The sequence below is a fragment of the Sander vitreus genome, chromosome 4 (assembly GCF_031162955.1).
Source record: "Sander vitreus isolate 19-12246 chromosome 4, sanVit1, whole genome shotgun sequence".
Taxonomy (NCBI): Eukaryota; Metazoa; Chordata; class Actinopteri; order Perciformes; family Percidae; genus Sander; species Sander vitreus.
The window spans coordinates 10,494,703-10,509,423 of record NC_135858.1 but is presented as its reverse complement, the minus strand read 5'-3'; the positions used below and the strand labels follow the sequence as shown (position 1 = coordinate 10,509,423).

Genomic DNA, 14,721 nt, shown 5'->3' with positions numbered 1-14,721 from the left:
GCCTAAATGACTGCCCGTCAATATGTCTAGCGACTTTTGGCCATCATAGTTTAAGCATACAATTTTGACCTTGTATCTCTAGTCATTAAATCACATATAGGACTACATACTAAATTAAACCTAAAATAATTTTTATTTACTGAAAACAGCAAGCAAGCGTAATTTTACAATCAGGCAAACGCATTGGCATCTATTACTACGTGCAATTGTGATGGCGGATAAACTTGTTGATGTTGAGTTGGCAGTTTGGCTTTTTAGCGTAAATTACTTTTGTTGTCCTATCTTATTTCTTTGAAGAGCTAACTTCACCTTCGCTGTATATATTTTAAATTTAGGCATATTAACACAGTTAAAATCGCCACGCAGCGGTGCAGGAGCAATCCGGGTTCTCCTCAGTCCTCATTAGCCAGCTAATACATATTGAGCTGCACTCAGATCAACCCTTTCAGTTTTTATTATTTTTTAATGAGGCGGAGGAACTGATGAGACCGTTGTCATGACATTGAGGAGAGGTGAGTCAATCTGAAGGAAGCATAGATGTGTTAAATATCTGTGGAAGGAAGCATGTATGTAGTCTAGATAAAACGTTACAGTGAGAATGGAAAACTAAATAGATACTGGTAAGACTAATACTGAGGCAGACTGGCTTCCATTTACATTTAACATTACTTCCCAACAGATTTGTGGCTTTCACAGTTCCCACGCTGACACTGTTGGCCTGTGTATCTATCATTAAAATGAGCTCTTCATTGTGTCTTTCAGTAAACGTGGTCATCCTTTTGCTGCTGGCTGTGGCCTTCCTGATCATAGTTCAACGAAATCTCCTTAACCTCAGTGACATTTTATACAAGGAAAACGAAGGTATGTTTATCTTTGTGCTGGGTAAGTATTCTTTGTGTCAGCTGCTCTGTACCTACACACGGGATACACCTTTTCCTCAGAATATCAAATGTGCTGTTGTGAGCATCTAATCAGACAAATTCAGTGCATTAAAAGTAATTTGTGAAATCCTAAATATGTCTTTATCCAGATGCAGGGATGATTCTTCCCTTTGAATCCGAGTTGTCTCCGGAGTTCAGACAAGAGTCGGTGAGGAAAGGAGAGGAGATCCCTGTCCTCATCACTGCTGCTGTGGAAAGACTCGGAGCTGTGGTTGCTGCCATGAACAGTGTCTACCAGAACAGTAAAGCCAATGTCGTCTTCACCATAGTGACCCTGAATGACACGGTGGATCACCTAAAGTAAGATGATGAAGCATGTCTGTCTTTCTACAGCATGCATACCATTATATCCTTGGTTTGTCTTCAGGTTAGCTAAGAGGAATTTGTGAAATGTCTATTGTCTGACATAACCTTTTTCTCCCTGTTTTACCAACAGTGAGTGGCTTAGTAAGACACGGCTTAAAAATGTCAAATATACTATAGTTATTTTCAAGCCTGAGCTCCTTAATAGGAAGATATCTAAAGATCCTCAGACACTGGAAGCTACCAAACCAGTAAGACAACTGAATGTTTTATCACTGTCCCAGAAAAAAATAAAATAATTTTTCCTCTTTTTTTTTTTTTTTTCCAAATGTTCATCTCTTGTGAACTTTGTGTTAATGGTGTTTTTTTCAGTTGACTTTTGCCAGGTTTTATCTACCTGTGTACATACCCGAGGCAGAGAAAGCCATCTATTTGGATGACGATGTCATTGTACAAGGTAAGACACCACCTTAAAGGACTACTTGTCATGCAGAAAATGAGTTTACATGCACCTAATGAACTGTAAGATAAAATGTGCTGTGGAATGGTAATTTATGAATGGATTTTGCCTGTTCTGTTTGATATTAGGGGACATTCAGGAGCTTTATGAAACCAACCTCAAACCAGGACACGCAGCTGCCTTTTCTGATGACTGTGATTCAGCATCTGCTAAGGGCATCATTCGAGGGGCTGGAAATCAGGTGGGCCATCTCTTGCATGAGTTTTTCAGTTATGCAAAAAAAAAAAAAAAAATTAAGAGTATCATAATGTAGAATGTTTCTATGTGAATATGCCGACATTTGATTTAATAAAGAATCCTCTCTAATAGAATAACTATATAGGCTTTCTGGACTTCAAGAAGGAAGCTATTAAGAAGCTGGGGATGAGGGCCAACACGTGCTCCTTCAACCCCGGGGTCATCCTCGCCAACCTGACGGAGTGGAGGAACCAGAACATCACCCGGCAGCTGGAGAACTGGATGGAACTTAACGCACAGTACGTAACTCACATTCACAGCGGTAAAAAGATAAATATGTCTCTAATATGAGGAAGTCTCTTATGTCAAATGTAGACAAACCGAAGGCAAAAATCTTGATTTTTTTTTTTTTTTTTTTTTTTCATTAAAGCTACAGTTGGTAACTTTTTATATTATCACATTAGCTGAAACTGTCACTTGTTACTGAACTGACTCAATCATGTTCCTCTGCCTCTTCTTGCTCCCTAATGGCATTTGCAAGATTCTACGCCTCCCGAAGGAAACAACTAATCAGAGCCAAGGAGTCTCTAACCCAGTGTCAATCTGTCTCAATCAATATGAATATTGATTCATATTTGATCAACGCTGCCTAGTTTGTTAGTTTGAACTGAGTTCACAGGCAGTGATTGACACTGTTAGAGACACCTCGGCTCTGATTGGCTGTTTTTCTTCAGGCGCGGAATCTTGCTAATGCTATTAGGAGGAGGCAGAGGAACATCTTTTTCACAGCTTATCTGTCTCATGTACTACTGTCAGGATATAGTGACAATTTGAGTAAATATGACTAAAACTTGTTTTTATAAAAGTTACCAACTGTAGAGTTAATTGTACACAATTATATTGTAGTGGACTCTTTGTTGGTTTCCTCAGGGAGGATCTGTACAGTAAGACAATGGCAGAGAGTATCACCACCCCCCCACTCCTCATTGTTTTCTACAAACGTCACTCCACGATCGACCCCATGTGGCATGTCAGGCACCTTGGTAAGTTTTGATTAGTTACTGATAGGAAACTAGAATACATGAAGAGTTTTTGTCAATAAAACATTGGCTGTATATCAAACTGATTTCAAGGCAAAGCAATGTATTTATATAGCACAGTTCATACACAAAGGCAATTCAAAGTACTTTACATAAGTATACACATACAAAGCAAATCACCATAAAATTCCACAATCAAAAACAAAGCAAAAAACAGTACATTTAAAAAACTTTCAAATCATAGAGGAGAAATGGCCATCTCTAAATGACCTCAGGAAAAGCAATGTCAACCAGAAAAGTTTTAAGTCTTGCTTTAAAAGAACACAAGGTTGGGGCAGATCGTAAGTCCTCAGGAAGTTCATGCGGTGCAAAAAACTAAAAGCTGCTTCTGCATCTTTGGTTCTAACCCTGCAGACGGTGAGTAGGCCTGTCCCAGATGATTTTTACATATTTTACAAACGGGCAGCCCCTATTATTGTTTCCCTGGGAGGTTAGTGTGATACTTCCACATACAGTATCCACAATACAGACGTGTGCTGCTGTAGTATTTTGAGAAGCTCTTATAGAGTTTTAAAATAAATGGTTCAACATTTCGACAGATATGACAGTGGTATCTATCTTCTCGTGTAACTCTTGGCAAGAATGCAAATAAGTATACTTCCCAAAATGTTGAACTATTCCTTTTAAAGCTTTAGTGCGTAACTTTTTGATATTAATGAACGTCCGTTACATTCCAGCCATTGCCAAATGAGTTGCTACAAAGCTAATTAAGACTATCAGCTCCAAACAACTCTCTCTGTATTTCTCAGTATGGCTGTGTTCAGAAGATTGTGTCGTCCGGCAACTTTCCTGTGCAGAAACTCGAGTGAAGATAATTACCTCTTGTGAAGAGTCCATGATGTTTTTCTTAGTGCCCCGTGTCCTCCTTGACTACTAGCAACTGCGTAAAGGAGGGGTGGGGGCTGTGCGAGATCACAGAAGGCTTGTAACATGTGGACATGCCGACAGTTTTGTTGTCATTACTTAGAATTCCTCATGGGGGGCGACAGAAACTATGCATTATAGCTTTAACAGGCGTTTAAAACATTTTATGAGGCAGTTTTCTGTTGTAAAAGCATATTGCCAGTTTAATTATACCATTATAACTTGTCAGGTTAAAAGTTTTTAATGATTTAAGTATTTTTTACACAAAATACAGTGGACATATCATATATCATATATCATATGATGGCCAAACCTTGTTTTTCAGGCACGACAGGTGCTGGAAATCGCTACTCCCCCCAGTTTGTGAAAGCTGCCAAACTCCTCCACTGGAATGGACACTACAAGCCCTGGGGGAGAACATCCTCCTTTTCTGACGTGTGGGACAAGTGGTTCATTCCAGACCCCACAGGAAAATTTCATCCCGTGCGAAAACATGCAGGGGACAACTAGACTGAAAAATTGGTTTTAGTAAACTTTCGAGCAGCCAGGCCCACCCAGCAGGACTACGCCTCGCTCGCATCTCAGGAACTAAGTAAGGCCTTTTCACTTTCCAGTCCTGTCATCCTAAGAACATGTGGCCCCTGTGTACTCTCGCATTCCCTTGTTTGCACCTAACATGCACCTTTTTTCTATACCCAGTGCGTTGTATTATGCTTAGAGCGCACACATTTTTCACATTTCTTTAGTCCTGAAACTTTCACTAGAGTCGTAGATCATTTTTCGCCCTATGATAAGAGTGGTGTTTCATGAATAGACGTTAAATATAATATAATGTAGCATTGGTGGCGTCATCCATTGGTTTGTGGACTGCCGTTTTGAAGCCAGGAGTTAGCGTTTTGGCCTTTGCCATCTTGGTATTTTGAAGCCAGAAGTGACCATATTTGGACAAACGGGTGGAGCTGGGGAGGATGACGCAGCTAAGCTAGTGTTGTGTATGGTACCATGGCGTTACGCTAAGCTAAACGCTAAAGAGGGAAAGTCGCCAATCTTCAACCCTTCTGTCATTAAACGGAGTTTTACTAGCAGGTAGACGCGGACTGGTGCTGTTCATCTGCACGTACGGCAGTGAGCTGGTTGAAAACCTGCAGACTTTGTCTTAAGGTTGCCATTATTAGCACTAGCTAGCTAGCTTGATTGGCAGGGCGCTGAACAAGACATTTGTAGTAGAGTGCGGATCAGGCCGCGTTTTTCTGTCCGAGCCCGGCCCGTGTCCGACAGAGCAGTAACCCGACCCGAGCCCGACAGGCATTAAGATATTTATGTCCTAGCCCGAACCCGACACAGTTAAAATCTCATTTTTTTTCTCATACTAATGACACATGTACGTTTGTTTGTGTGGAAAGCCCACTTTTATTAAGCAATTATAGGAAGGCATTCGGAAATGTCAACAGACGAGCGCATCTGCGCACACGGGGCAACAAGCGCACGTTAATAAGCTGTTTAATTTAAAATGTTCAATGTGTTAACCTTTCCTGATTACTGTTTTCCGACCGTGGTCAGAAAACCAGGGGAGACTCGTTACCTCCATGTCCGACGTTATAAAAAGAATAACCTCGGGGTTAAAATCCCGTTCCTGGCGAGCAAATGAATGAACTTGGCTTTCAGTCTGGGGTTTATCTCGGATACCGCACACACTGTGTACAAAACTTAAACTTATTCCACCAACTCTGCTCCGGTCGCATCTACACGTCTGCTTTCTCTGTCTCTCTTCTTCCCACTTTACACACACACACACACACACACGCACACGCACACACACACACACAGCTCTCTTAAAGGAGCCGGAGCACCATTTTACAACAAATGCCTTATCGCGCTGATGTGACCGTGACCGACCCGAACCCAAACTTAATTTCTAAATATCTGTCCGAACCCGTCGGGTCCCATCGTATCCATCCTCTAATTTGTAGGTGACCAAAGTGTTCCAATTAACTTTGAAGTAAAAACACAGCGATAGGGTCAAAAACAAGTTCATGGGTATTTTAATGTACACAGGGCCATGGTTAGCATTGCCAAGCCTCTGTCCTGATTGACAGGTCAGCGTGTAGCCACGCCCCTAAAGCTTACCGTGCTTTATTGTCTATTTTAAAATAAATGGGACTGTAATATACAAAATGATCATGCTGTATTGAAGAATACTTGCAACTAGTGATTTAGGCCATAAACTCGCTATGAAAATGTTTATTGAGGTAATTAATCAAGTGAGAAGCAGGGTCATTTCCCCATAGATTTCTATAGAAACTGACTCCTTTTTGGATCCAGTTTAATTGCCCCCTGCTGGAAATTAGATAGAATGCAGGTTTAAAGGCCATTTTATAGTCGTGCGTAAAATCAACGGCATAGCCCCGCAGACCCCTCTGCGTCTACGCCGGACCCTACGCCGTAGCCTGACGCGCACCTCTCGAAAAATGTAACGCTCGGCTGTGGCTTGGTAGCGTTGCATTTCCCCCGGCTCATTTCCTGGTTCTCCTTCTCCATAAACAACATGAAATCAAGGAGAGGGTTAACTTTTCCTGCTCCAGATTTCCCACCATGGTCAGAAAGAACAGGGGAGACACTTTTGTTTCTCTCACTATGACTCTAGAGTCGGTACTCGCTCCCAAGTTAATCGCCGTCACTCTCTCACTTCTCCCTCGCTCTATCACCCACTCCCCACAAACACGTGCCGGCTGGAAGCACACACCAGTGCACAAGTATAAACATCAAGCCACTTGCGTAGGCTACGGCGAGAGCTCTGCGTTGAGCCTCCGCACAACTGTAAAACGGCCTTAAGGCACTTGCTGAACATAATTAGAGAGGCATTGCATCTGAAGGGTATGTTCTATGCATCAGACCCAGTCAGCATGATGCCAAGACGACCATCTACAACTGAAGCCATTGTCAAAGTAATGATGGCTTAAGTAGGTATGTTTACATGCAGCTTAATACCGACTAATTTACTTTATTTATATACAATGAGTTAATCGTTACCTCAGCTATAAACTGGTGTCTTGAAACACGTTCCCCTCAGTTTTATGACTTCAGCCTGAATTGTAATCATGTTAGCCATGCAGATGCCTCATGTCATTACCTCAATTCAATCCTTCCTGTGGAAAAGTTGCATACTTTATTGCACACACATTTATTTATCAGATCCTTTTAACAGTGGTCGTGCTCAGTGCAGCATTTCAATCACAAGAAGACAGACAGAAAATGCTGTTTAACTCCCTCTTCCTCTATAATTCCATCATTCTCCATGGCAATTTCATAAATATGAATTGTTAATCCCTTGCAACTACAGTTCAAGAGTGTGCTGCCATTTTGAGTTGTCCCACCTATCAATTATAATTGCCATAAATGAACAAAACTTTAGTACTGTACTTACTGCCTCTCATGCTCAACTATTTTTAATCACTTTATATACAGACCACTAAGCAAACTACACCTCTGCAGAAATTGCACAGTATACCCATGCTTTATATCTCTATCAGGATTTTTATACACATTGAAAAGCATTCGCCTTGCTGGTGTAAATATGTCATCCTTTGTATAGTACATGAAATAAAAGTTACATTTTTATCATTTGAATCTTGTCATTTTTCCAATTATCTGTAATGAATGAACCTGGTTATTTTTGAAGATTTTCCATTTCCAAGATTGTGTTTTCTGTAATACTTCCTGAAAGGGGGTGTAAAATAATTAAACCCAGGGTTGGTAATGTAAAAGCTATCAAGATTAGAAAGTAGCATCTCAGGGCTCCGTCCAACCCCTCCCCTCGGAGCTCCAACCCACCCACAGACGTGCACAAGCATCGATGCTTCAGAGCAGAGTGGAGAAAGGAGCACAATTTTACTTCATGTCTCATTCACCGGTAAGCAAACGCCTAATCATCACCAATCGTACCGAATTTTAAAACAAACATGACTACTGTTGGCAATGTGGCGACGACGGCATTGAGCTAAGGCTCGTTCACGGGAGGGGTAGAGTACATGGATGTATTAAGAGATGTGGAAACATTGTTCGACGCAAAGCCCCGTTTATTCCGATGAGTTGCTCAGTGGCGCATGAAGCTAAAAAAAATACCCAGATCTTCTCCTCTGTTTCTGCATTGTGCGGCCTATGACATCATGATGGACGTGCACTAGCGATTTCTTTAACCTCGCCTCCCAGCTGAGCTTGTCTCTTGTGTATTTAGAAACAAGTATACAGGCAAACTCACCGTTCATTGTCAAAATATTCACTAACGTGTTTTCATTATTCTTCATTCAAATGCTTATCAAAATAAACCCATGGATGTATTAAGAGAACCAAGGAGATATTATGTCGTGCTACTATCTACCACTAGCTACTAGCCAATAGCCGGTCATGTGGGAACAGACGTCAATAATTACTGCTTTACAGCATACGGCCAAAGAGGTTATACTCTTTGATATGGCCCTCGGATGTATATATTATAAGATAATACAAATGATGAATTATATTCTTATTACAGCAACTTGGGAGAACTGTCATGAACCTGCAGGGCAGCTCAGCCAGTTACAGTCCTGTGGGTCTGCTTGCTTTCATTATGCCTAGTTAAATAACTACGTTTGGCTATTAGTGCATGTTACAACTAAAAAATGACGATTTAAATAAGGACTATTTAAGTATTTGGACTGGCAAGTTGATGTACCTCAAAAAATTTATTCGCTGATATAGACGTCTTTCGCCATGTAAAGGCAATGGGAAAGTCTTTGGGCCAGAGGGCGTCATGTGACGTTGCAATTCCACTGTTGGCCTCTATGCCCATGTTTGCATCAAAGCCCGGCGAGGTTCCTGGGGGCGTGGTAGAATAGACCTTTCACAGCAGACATGTTGACACATCATAGCACAAGTGTATTCAAAACCATTAATGATGGCTGCATTCCACTTAGAGACCCTGGTATTGTGCATGCTGACTCACTGAAATGATCACTTGATGGAATTGAGCCATTGTTGAGGTTATCAATAATGTATTGCTGTCGGGGTGTAAAGACCATTTCAAACAATATTAAATAGTTTATTGTAAATAGTTACCAACCCTGCCTTTGAAAGATGTGGTTAAAGATCGCTACAGCATTAAACTATTAGTTGTGGTGTTACTTCATGGTTTTGGGAAGAAGAAAAAAAAAGAAAAAAAAACAGTAAGAATAACAGATTTAGGCTTTGTAGAGGGTTTATTACATTTATAGTACGTCATCTATATACAGTTTTCTGCATCAACACAAAATATTACAAATGACCTCTGGACATTTCAAACTGGAGATCATTCACCGACAACATTTGGAGTCAGTGGATATATACATGACGACTTAATAGATGAAGTCCATTATCTGAGCAGGGATTAGTCCTAGACCACCAATTCAATTGAGCCAGACTGAAAAATGTTTTCTAGGATAAATAAGTCCTGTCCCACTGTGTCTCAGATTCAAAGTTTGAAGTAAAAGCACAAATATAATTGACTAGCCTTAAACCACTCAACTAGGCAGTGCCTTTCAAACTGATTCTTAATCAACCGTGCCTGTCATGGGGTGGTCAAAAGGCACCCTGACAGTGATTCTTTACGTCAGCATGTTCGTATACGCTGACAAATCCAGGTCTGCATGTCCGCCAGACAAAGAAGGCAAAGCTTATTTAAAATCTGTGTTGAAGTCATAGGCATCATCTGTCGTAGCTACAGAGAGGCCGATGTTGATGGGGACTGACTGAAACTGCACATGGCCGGGTTGTTCTGGAAGATGAGGCGAGATGTAAAAATAAAAAAAAATAAAGACCAAATAGGTGGAGATTTTAGTAAATTTAAAAAGGACATTTTTGTAACAAAACTTACTTTTGAGTAGCACCTTCTGTGGTTTCTCTGGTGCTTCAGTTTCTTTTGCCTCCTTAGGAGTTTGTTCAGGCTGCAAGAAAAGCAGATGTTTTAACTATTTAAACTCATTTCGAGATACACAGAATGATTTCAATGAGAAAGGTCCAGCCAGCAGGATCAGAGTTGGATTAGAAGTCTTCATAAACAAATCAAGACTTGAATTTTTGTCCTCATTTCCAGGTGACTAGACTGCTAGCATTATTTGAAGCAGCTGCATTTTTTGAGTTAAAAAAAAAAAAAAAAAAGGAAAAAAAAGGTACATCTATAGTTACCTCATTATTCTCATCATTTTGCTCCGCTTCTCTCTCTGTGGCTGCAGCACCAGGTTTTTCTTCAGAGACGTCACTGACACTCAGCAGGCCTGCAGTTGGGCCTTTAGAGATGAAGCTGACACTGCTGGCCTGGTTTGGGAATTTAACACCTTAAAAAAAAAAAAGAAGCAAAAGTTGTTTTCAGCAACACAGACAGAAGTGAAAGAATGTTCTTTCAGTAGCTAAGGTACATTGACAAGTCTGAAGCCCGTTAGTGGCCTTAAGAGGCCATGTTGCTCTTTACACCCAATGTTAAGAAGATCCATTGATACAGCGGACTGAGCTTCAGTGCTATTGTATTTTGGAGCCCTCCACTCGCTCCAACACTTGCAACAACCAAAAAAAAGAGACTGCAATCTTCAAAACAAATTGCTGTTCGAAGAATCCAATTAAACACTAGTACCTTTCAGAGTTTCCTCATTGCCCGTTTTCAAATTGTTTAGATCCCAACCGTTACGCATTTCAGCGACAACAGCATCAGACATGTAGGTGGGGAGGCTGTGGTTCTCCGGTGCCTTACAGTGGTAGCTCATCTTGGCTCTAAGGAGACACCAAACCAGAGACAGACTTCTGTGAGATCAAGTAAAACATAGCACTCCTATTCTACTTTATGAATTGTCCTATTTGCAGTTATCCTGGCACAGTGTTGGGATCAGAGTTGGATTAGAAGTCTTCATAATAAAATTCAGACTTGCGTTTTGTCCTCATTTCCACACTGACGAACTACAGCTGCCCACCCTTTCCAATCCTTGGAGAATACAAACACTCACCCTGTCCAGTCAGCAAGGAAAGCTGTGGCTGCCTGCTCCGTGTTAGGGACTCCACCTTTCTGCAGATATCCATGCTTTTTGGCGAACAAGGTTAAAAACTCCAGAGAGTTTCTGAAGTCAGGGACGTTATACTGAAGCATGATCTGAAACCATGAGAACACATGACCTGAAAATAATAAAATCACTTCACGTTTAGGGAACACCCAAATCCATCTAATACTCAACAAATCTCTCCTGTGATGGGAAGTCCTCCTACCTGGCTGTGGTCACACTGTTTGAGCAGAGTCCTGACAGCCTCCAGCACACTCTCCTGGCCCTCCTCCACCTGCAGGCTCCTCAGAGCCATGGAGACCGGTGGGTTGGACGGTGACGCCACCACTCCTGGGCTGTCTATTAGCTTCACGTTCTTCAAGATGTGCACCTCCTGCATGGATCTGAGGGGGTGGGAACAGGTAACATTTGACTATTGGGGTAAGTTACATAAAAGAGGGGCCTAAGAAATTTATGTCAATTACAATATGAACATAATCCCACAGTTATGTGCATAATGCTTGTGCTAAATAGGTACTGTGATACGGAGCCCAGACAAAATGCTGTTTAGAGCTAGCGTTGTATGCTTCTTTTCAGTACTCACTTTGTGATGCCTCTCTTGATGCCGGCATTGCATGCAAGGATCCCCTTCATACTGTTGACAAGACTGCTTTTCCCCACATTAGGAAAACCTGCCGGTAAAAGAAGATTGCATCAAAAATGAGCATTCAGATTATCTACTTTGAGCAAGTTCAAAGAAATGAACACAATCAGAATCAATACAGTATATCTATCACACAGCTGCATAACAGAGTTAAGTAATTTAAGTCCTCATAGAACTCAACATCTAAATCCATAACTGATATAACAGAATGTCACACAGAATGCTGTTTTATGTAGGGAGAAAGCCGCGCTTACCAACTACGCCCACTCGGAGTGAAGCTTCATTCTGTGTGTTACCAGCAAAACTGGCAAGGAGCTCAGTGAGAGAACCGTTTCCAAAGCAGGCTGCTGCTCGGGATCTGTCCAGGACTTCATTGGAGGCCACTATTGTGCGCTTTCTAGCTCGCTGATGAAGACAAAACCAGACAAGTAAAATTACTTTTTAAGTACCATCCACAAATTCACACTGGCTTTTTTTTTTTAGTTAGCATTTAAAGTGGCTAAAGTTCCCTCCCACAATCTAAATACAGCATTCATGCATCGGTAAATATTTCTTTAAAAAAAAAAAAAACATTTGTTTTGTTCACAAACGCACTACAAATCAGCTCATGACAAAGATGCTCAATTGAGTGGTTTGTGTGTTACTCTTGGAGGTTATAACCAGTTATAACAGCACAGCACAAGCTGCTCAACCTTCTCAGTCCTCCTCATTACGATATATAAACAAAACTAGTTCTTAGTAATAAACCAATCATTGATAGTTGATCCCTCGACCATTTGCATTGGAATTAATTTAAAATCCTGACTATGGCAATTCTAATTATAATGCAAAAAGCTGGATGGTGAACATGTATTAGTCAAAATAAGAGGTTAGAAGCCCTTAGCTCAAAAGCTAGTAGTTGAGACGAAGGTTGGTAAATGCATCCAAAAGCTGACACGTTTCTAAAAAGAGGGTCATCGACCAATAAAATCTGTCTGAGTTCAACGGTGTTTATATAAAGCATTATAACCTGCAAACATGCGTTTTTGATCCATGTTGCATGTGAAATGCACCTCCTACCACTGTTTTGTCCTTGATCTGTGTTGACGCTTTGAACGCCACAACTGGAAACTCCAGTTGTAAGCACTGTATCCACCTCTCCACATTTTCCTTTGGTACCAGATCTACAACACAGAATATCAAATAACATTTAGAGTCCAGACAAACCATGTTTCTTTGAAATTCACAACAGACCACAAACCCCTGCTCATCAGTGTGTGTGTGTGTGTACTTGACTATAAATTAACATGACAGCGACTCGTGTCCATTTACCTATTTTGCTTAAAACTAAAATCAGTTTCTTGTTGCCTTCCCTCCTCAGTACTGCCTCCTCCAGCTGTGGACACCTGCATCCCAGTGGATCACGAGCATCAAGGACTTCTATTACTACATCAGATACATCAATAACCTGAAAAAGTAAAAAGGTAGATCAGACTGAAGATGATCAGGTGAAAGTCATTCATTTTCTACAGTAAAACATGCTGGGACTGGGAAGTTTTACCTTATTTAATTCAGAGCAAAAATACTGTTTTGAGTTCTTGTCTGGGGGAGATGGTTTCCCTTGCTGTATTCCAACCTCATCCTACGGAAACAAGACCCCCCCCCCAACATTTTTTAAAGTAAGTCAACAGTAGAGTGATACAAATTTGAACTGATGATTATTTAAGCGTTTGCCTTTTACCTGCCGAGCCTTCTTGGCCTTGGGTTCTGTTTCTTTACTTGTGACCTCCTTCTCCTTTTTCCTCTTTTGGGCTCGCTCCAATATTTTAGCCTGTCTCTTTTTCTCTTTTTCTTCTTCAATCTGAGAGACAAAAAAAAAAAAAAAGTGCAATGAGTATAACAGCTATATCAGACCAACACGAGGACAATTAAAAACACTGTCTGTCCAGTCCCGTTTCCCAAAAACATCAGGGCTCAGATGAGTTTTGCCAATCTGAAAAGTGATACATGTATAGAAGATAGCGTTAGTTGTTGTGATAACGTGCATTAGAAGAGCAATGATGCCAACCTGTAGCCTCCTCTGCTCTGCCTCGCGGAGGACCTCCTCTTTGAAGGGAGCGCTGCTGGGCACGCCGGGATCTTTCTTCACTCGTTTGCTAACTCCTTTCTTCTTTGCCTCTTTTCTTAGCTTTCTGGTGTGGTCCCGGACCTAAACACGTAACATCAAAATGTAACCTATTTTCTTATAGCTAGCTAGACATTAAAATTAGTCCTAACGAGTTCAAAATTACAGTAACGTTAACATTAGCGGTCGCATCTCGCTCACACAGGCCTCGTCGTCCAAAAGTTAAACTGCGGTCTTTATAGTAATGGGGGATAAAGTCAGACACTTACCTTTTTCTGTATTTTATAGCGTTTGGAACATGTGACCCGCTTACTTGCTTTCTTTAACTCTAAAGACAAAATACAAAAGTAACGTTAAAACACGTGAACGTCGGTTGAATAGTTAGCTTAAAAACGAAGCTAAAGCAGACTGAATAATGGTGGCTGTTAGCGATTAATAGTTAAATTTTTTCTAGCTAGGTTTATTGACCGAACATTAAAGCCCTAAACGTTTGAGTTTTAGGCGCTCATTATATTAATGTAACACCGCTATTAGCGCTTGCTTACTTACTTGGTCGTTTCATCGTGGAGCTACGGTCGGATCTGCCACTGTGACTGCACAGCACTGCTCTCGCACGTGGAGGAGTGAGCGAGTTTGATGCTTCGTCATTTCCGCCTTTGTCAGCGCAAGTTTCGCCCCCTGCCGAGCTGGAGTGCTTTATGCTCATCCGTTGAGAGTTCAATACTTCAATCAATGGCTGTGAAGACCATAGACACATATGGTGAAGACGCTGTCATTTCATCTATTTATATAAAAAATATATGTTTAAAACATAATAATAATTACAGAAGAGGATTAGGGCCACATGTGAAAAATGTATGAGTTTTTTCCTCAGAATTCTGACTTTATTCTCAGAACCTCAAATACATTTTTCACATGTTTAATTAACTTAACATGTAATCAAGTGCAAGGAAGCTAGTCCTCCAGGTCATGTCATCCTTATCACTAAATAATGAATTGGTGATAAAATAA

The 14,721-nt window shown here is 40.9% G+C and overlaps 2 protein-coding genes and 2 non-coding genes across 4 annotated transcripts; 1 reads left to right on the top strand and 3 right to left on the bottom strand.

Annotated features, from left to right (window-relative positions):
* Window positions 1–186: 186 nt before the first annotated feature.
* Window positions 187–7,526, top strand: glt8d1 (glycosyltransferase 8 domain containing 1). The gene is made up of 9 exons (XM_078248152.1): window positions 187–512; window positions 763–861; window positions 1,031–1,241; window positions 1,378–1,495; window positions 1,617–1,701; window positions 1,833–1,945; window positions 2,074–2,240; window positions 2,872–2,984; window positions 4,231–7,526. Exons 1-9 carry the CDS (start codon window positions 497–499, stop codon window positions 4,413–4,415), a joined length of 1,107 nt encoding a protein of 368 aa, XP_078104278.1. The 5' UTR covers window positions 187–496; the 3' UTR covers window positions 4,416–7,526.
* Window positions 7,527–9,120: 1,594 nt separating this feature from the next.
* Window positions 9,121–14,356, bottom strand: gnl3 (G protein nucleolar 3). The gene is made up of 15 exons (XM_078248151.1): window positions 14,260–14,356; window positions 13,980–14,038; window positions 13,654–13,794; window positions 13,327–13,446; window positions 13,147–13,227; window positions 12,918–13,053; window positions 12,666–12,769; window positions 11,861–12,011; window positions 11,547–11,634; window positions 11,169–11,346; window positions 10,913–11,055; window positions 10,546–10,682; window positions 10,104–10,252; window positions 9,793–9,862; window positions 9,121–9,693 (listed from the first exon to the last, which is right to left on the bottom strand). The coding sequence occupies exons 1-15, from the start codon at window positions 14,270–14,272 to the stop codon at window positions 9,593–9,595; spliced, it is 1,671 nt and encodes a 556-aa protein (XP_078104277.1). The 5' UTR covers window positions 14,273–14,356; the 3' UTR covers window positions 9,121–9,592.
* On the bottom strand, window positions 10,782–10,855 carry LOC144517475 (small nucleolar RNA SNORD19). The gene has a single exon (XR_013501937.1). It is a non-coding gene; the product is annotated as a small nucleolar RNA SNORD19 (small nucleolar RNA).
* On the bottom strand, window positions 12,182–12,313 carry LOC144517477 (small nucleolar RNA SNORA47). Its single transcript, XR_013501939.1, has one exon. It is a non-coding gene; the product is annotated as a small nucleolar RNA SNORA47 (small nucleolar RNA).
* Window positions 14,357–14,721: the final 365 nt, after the last annotated feature.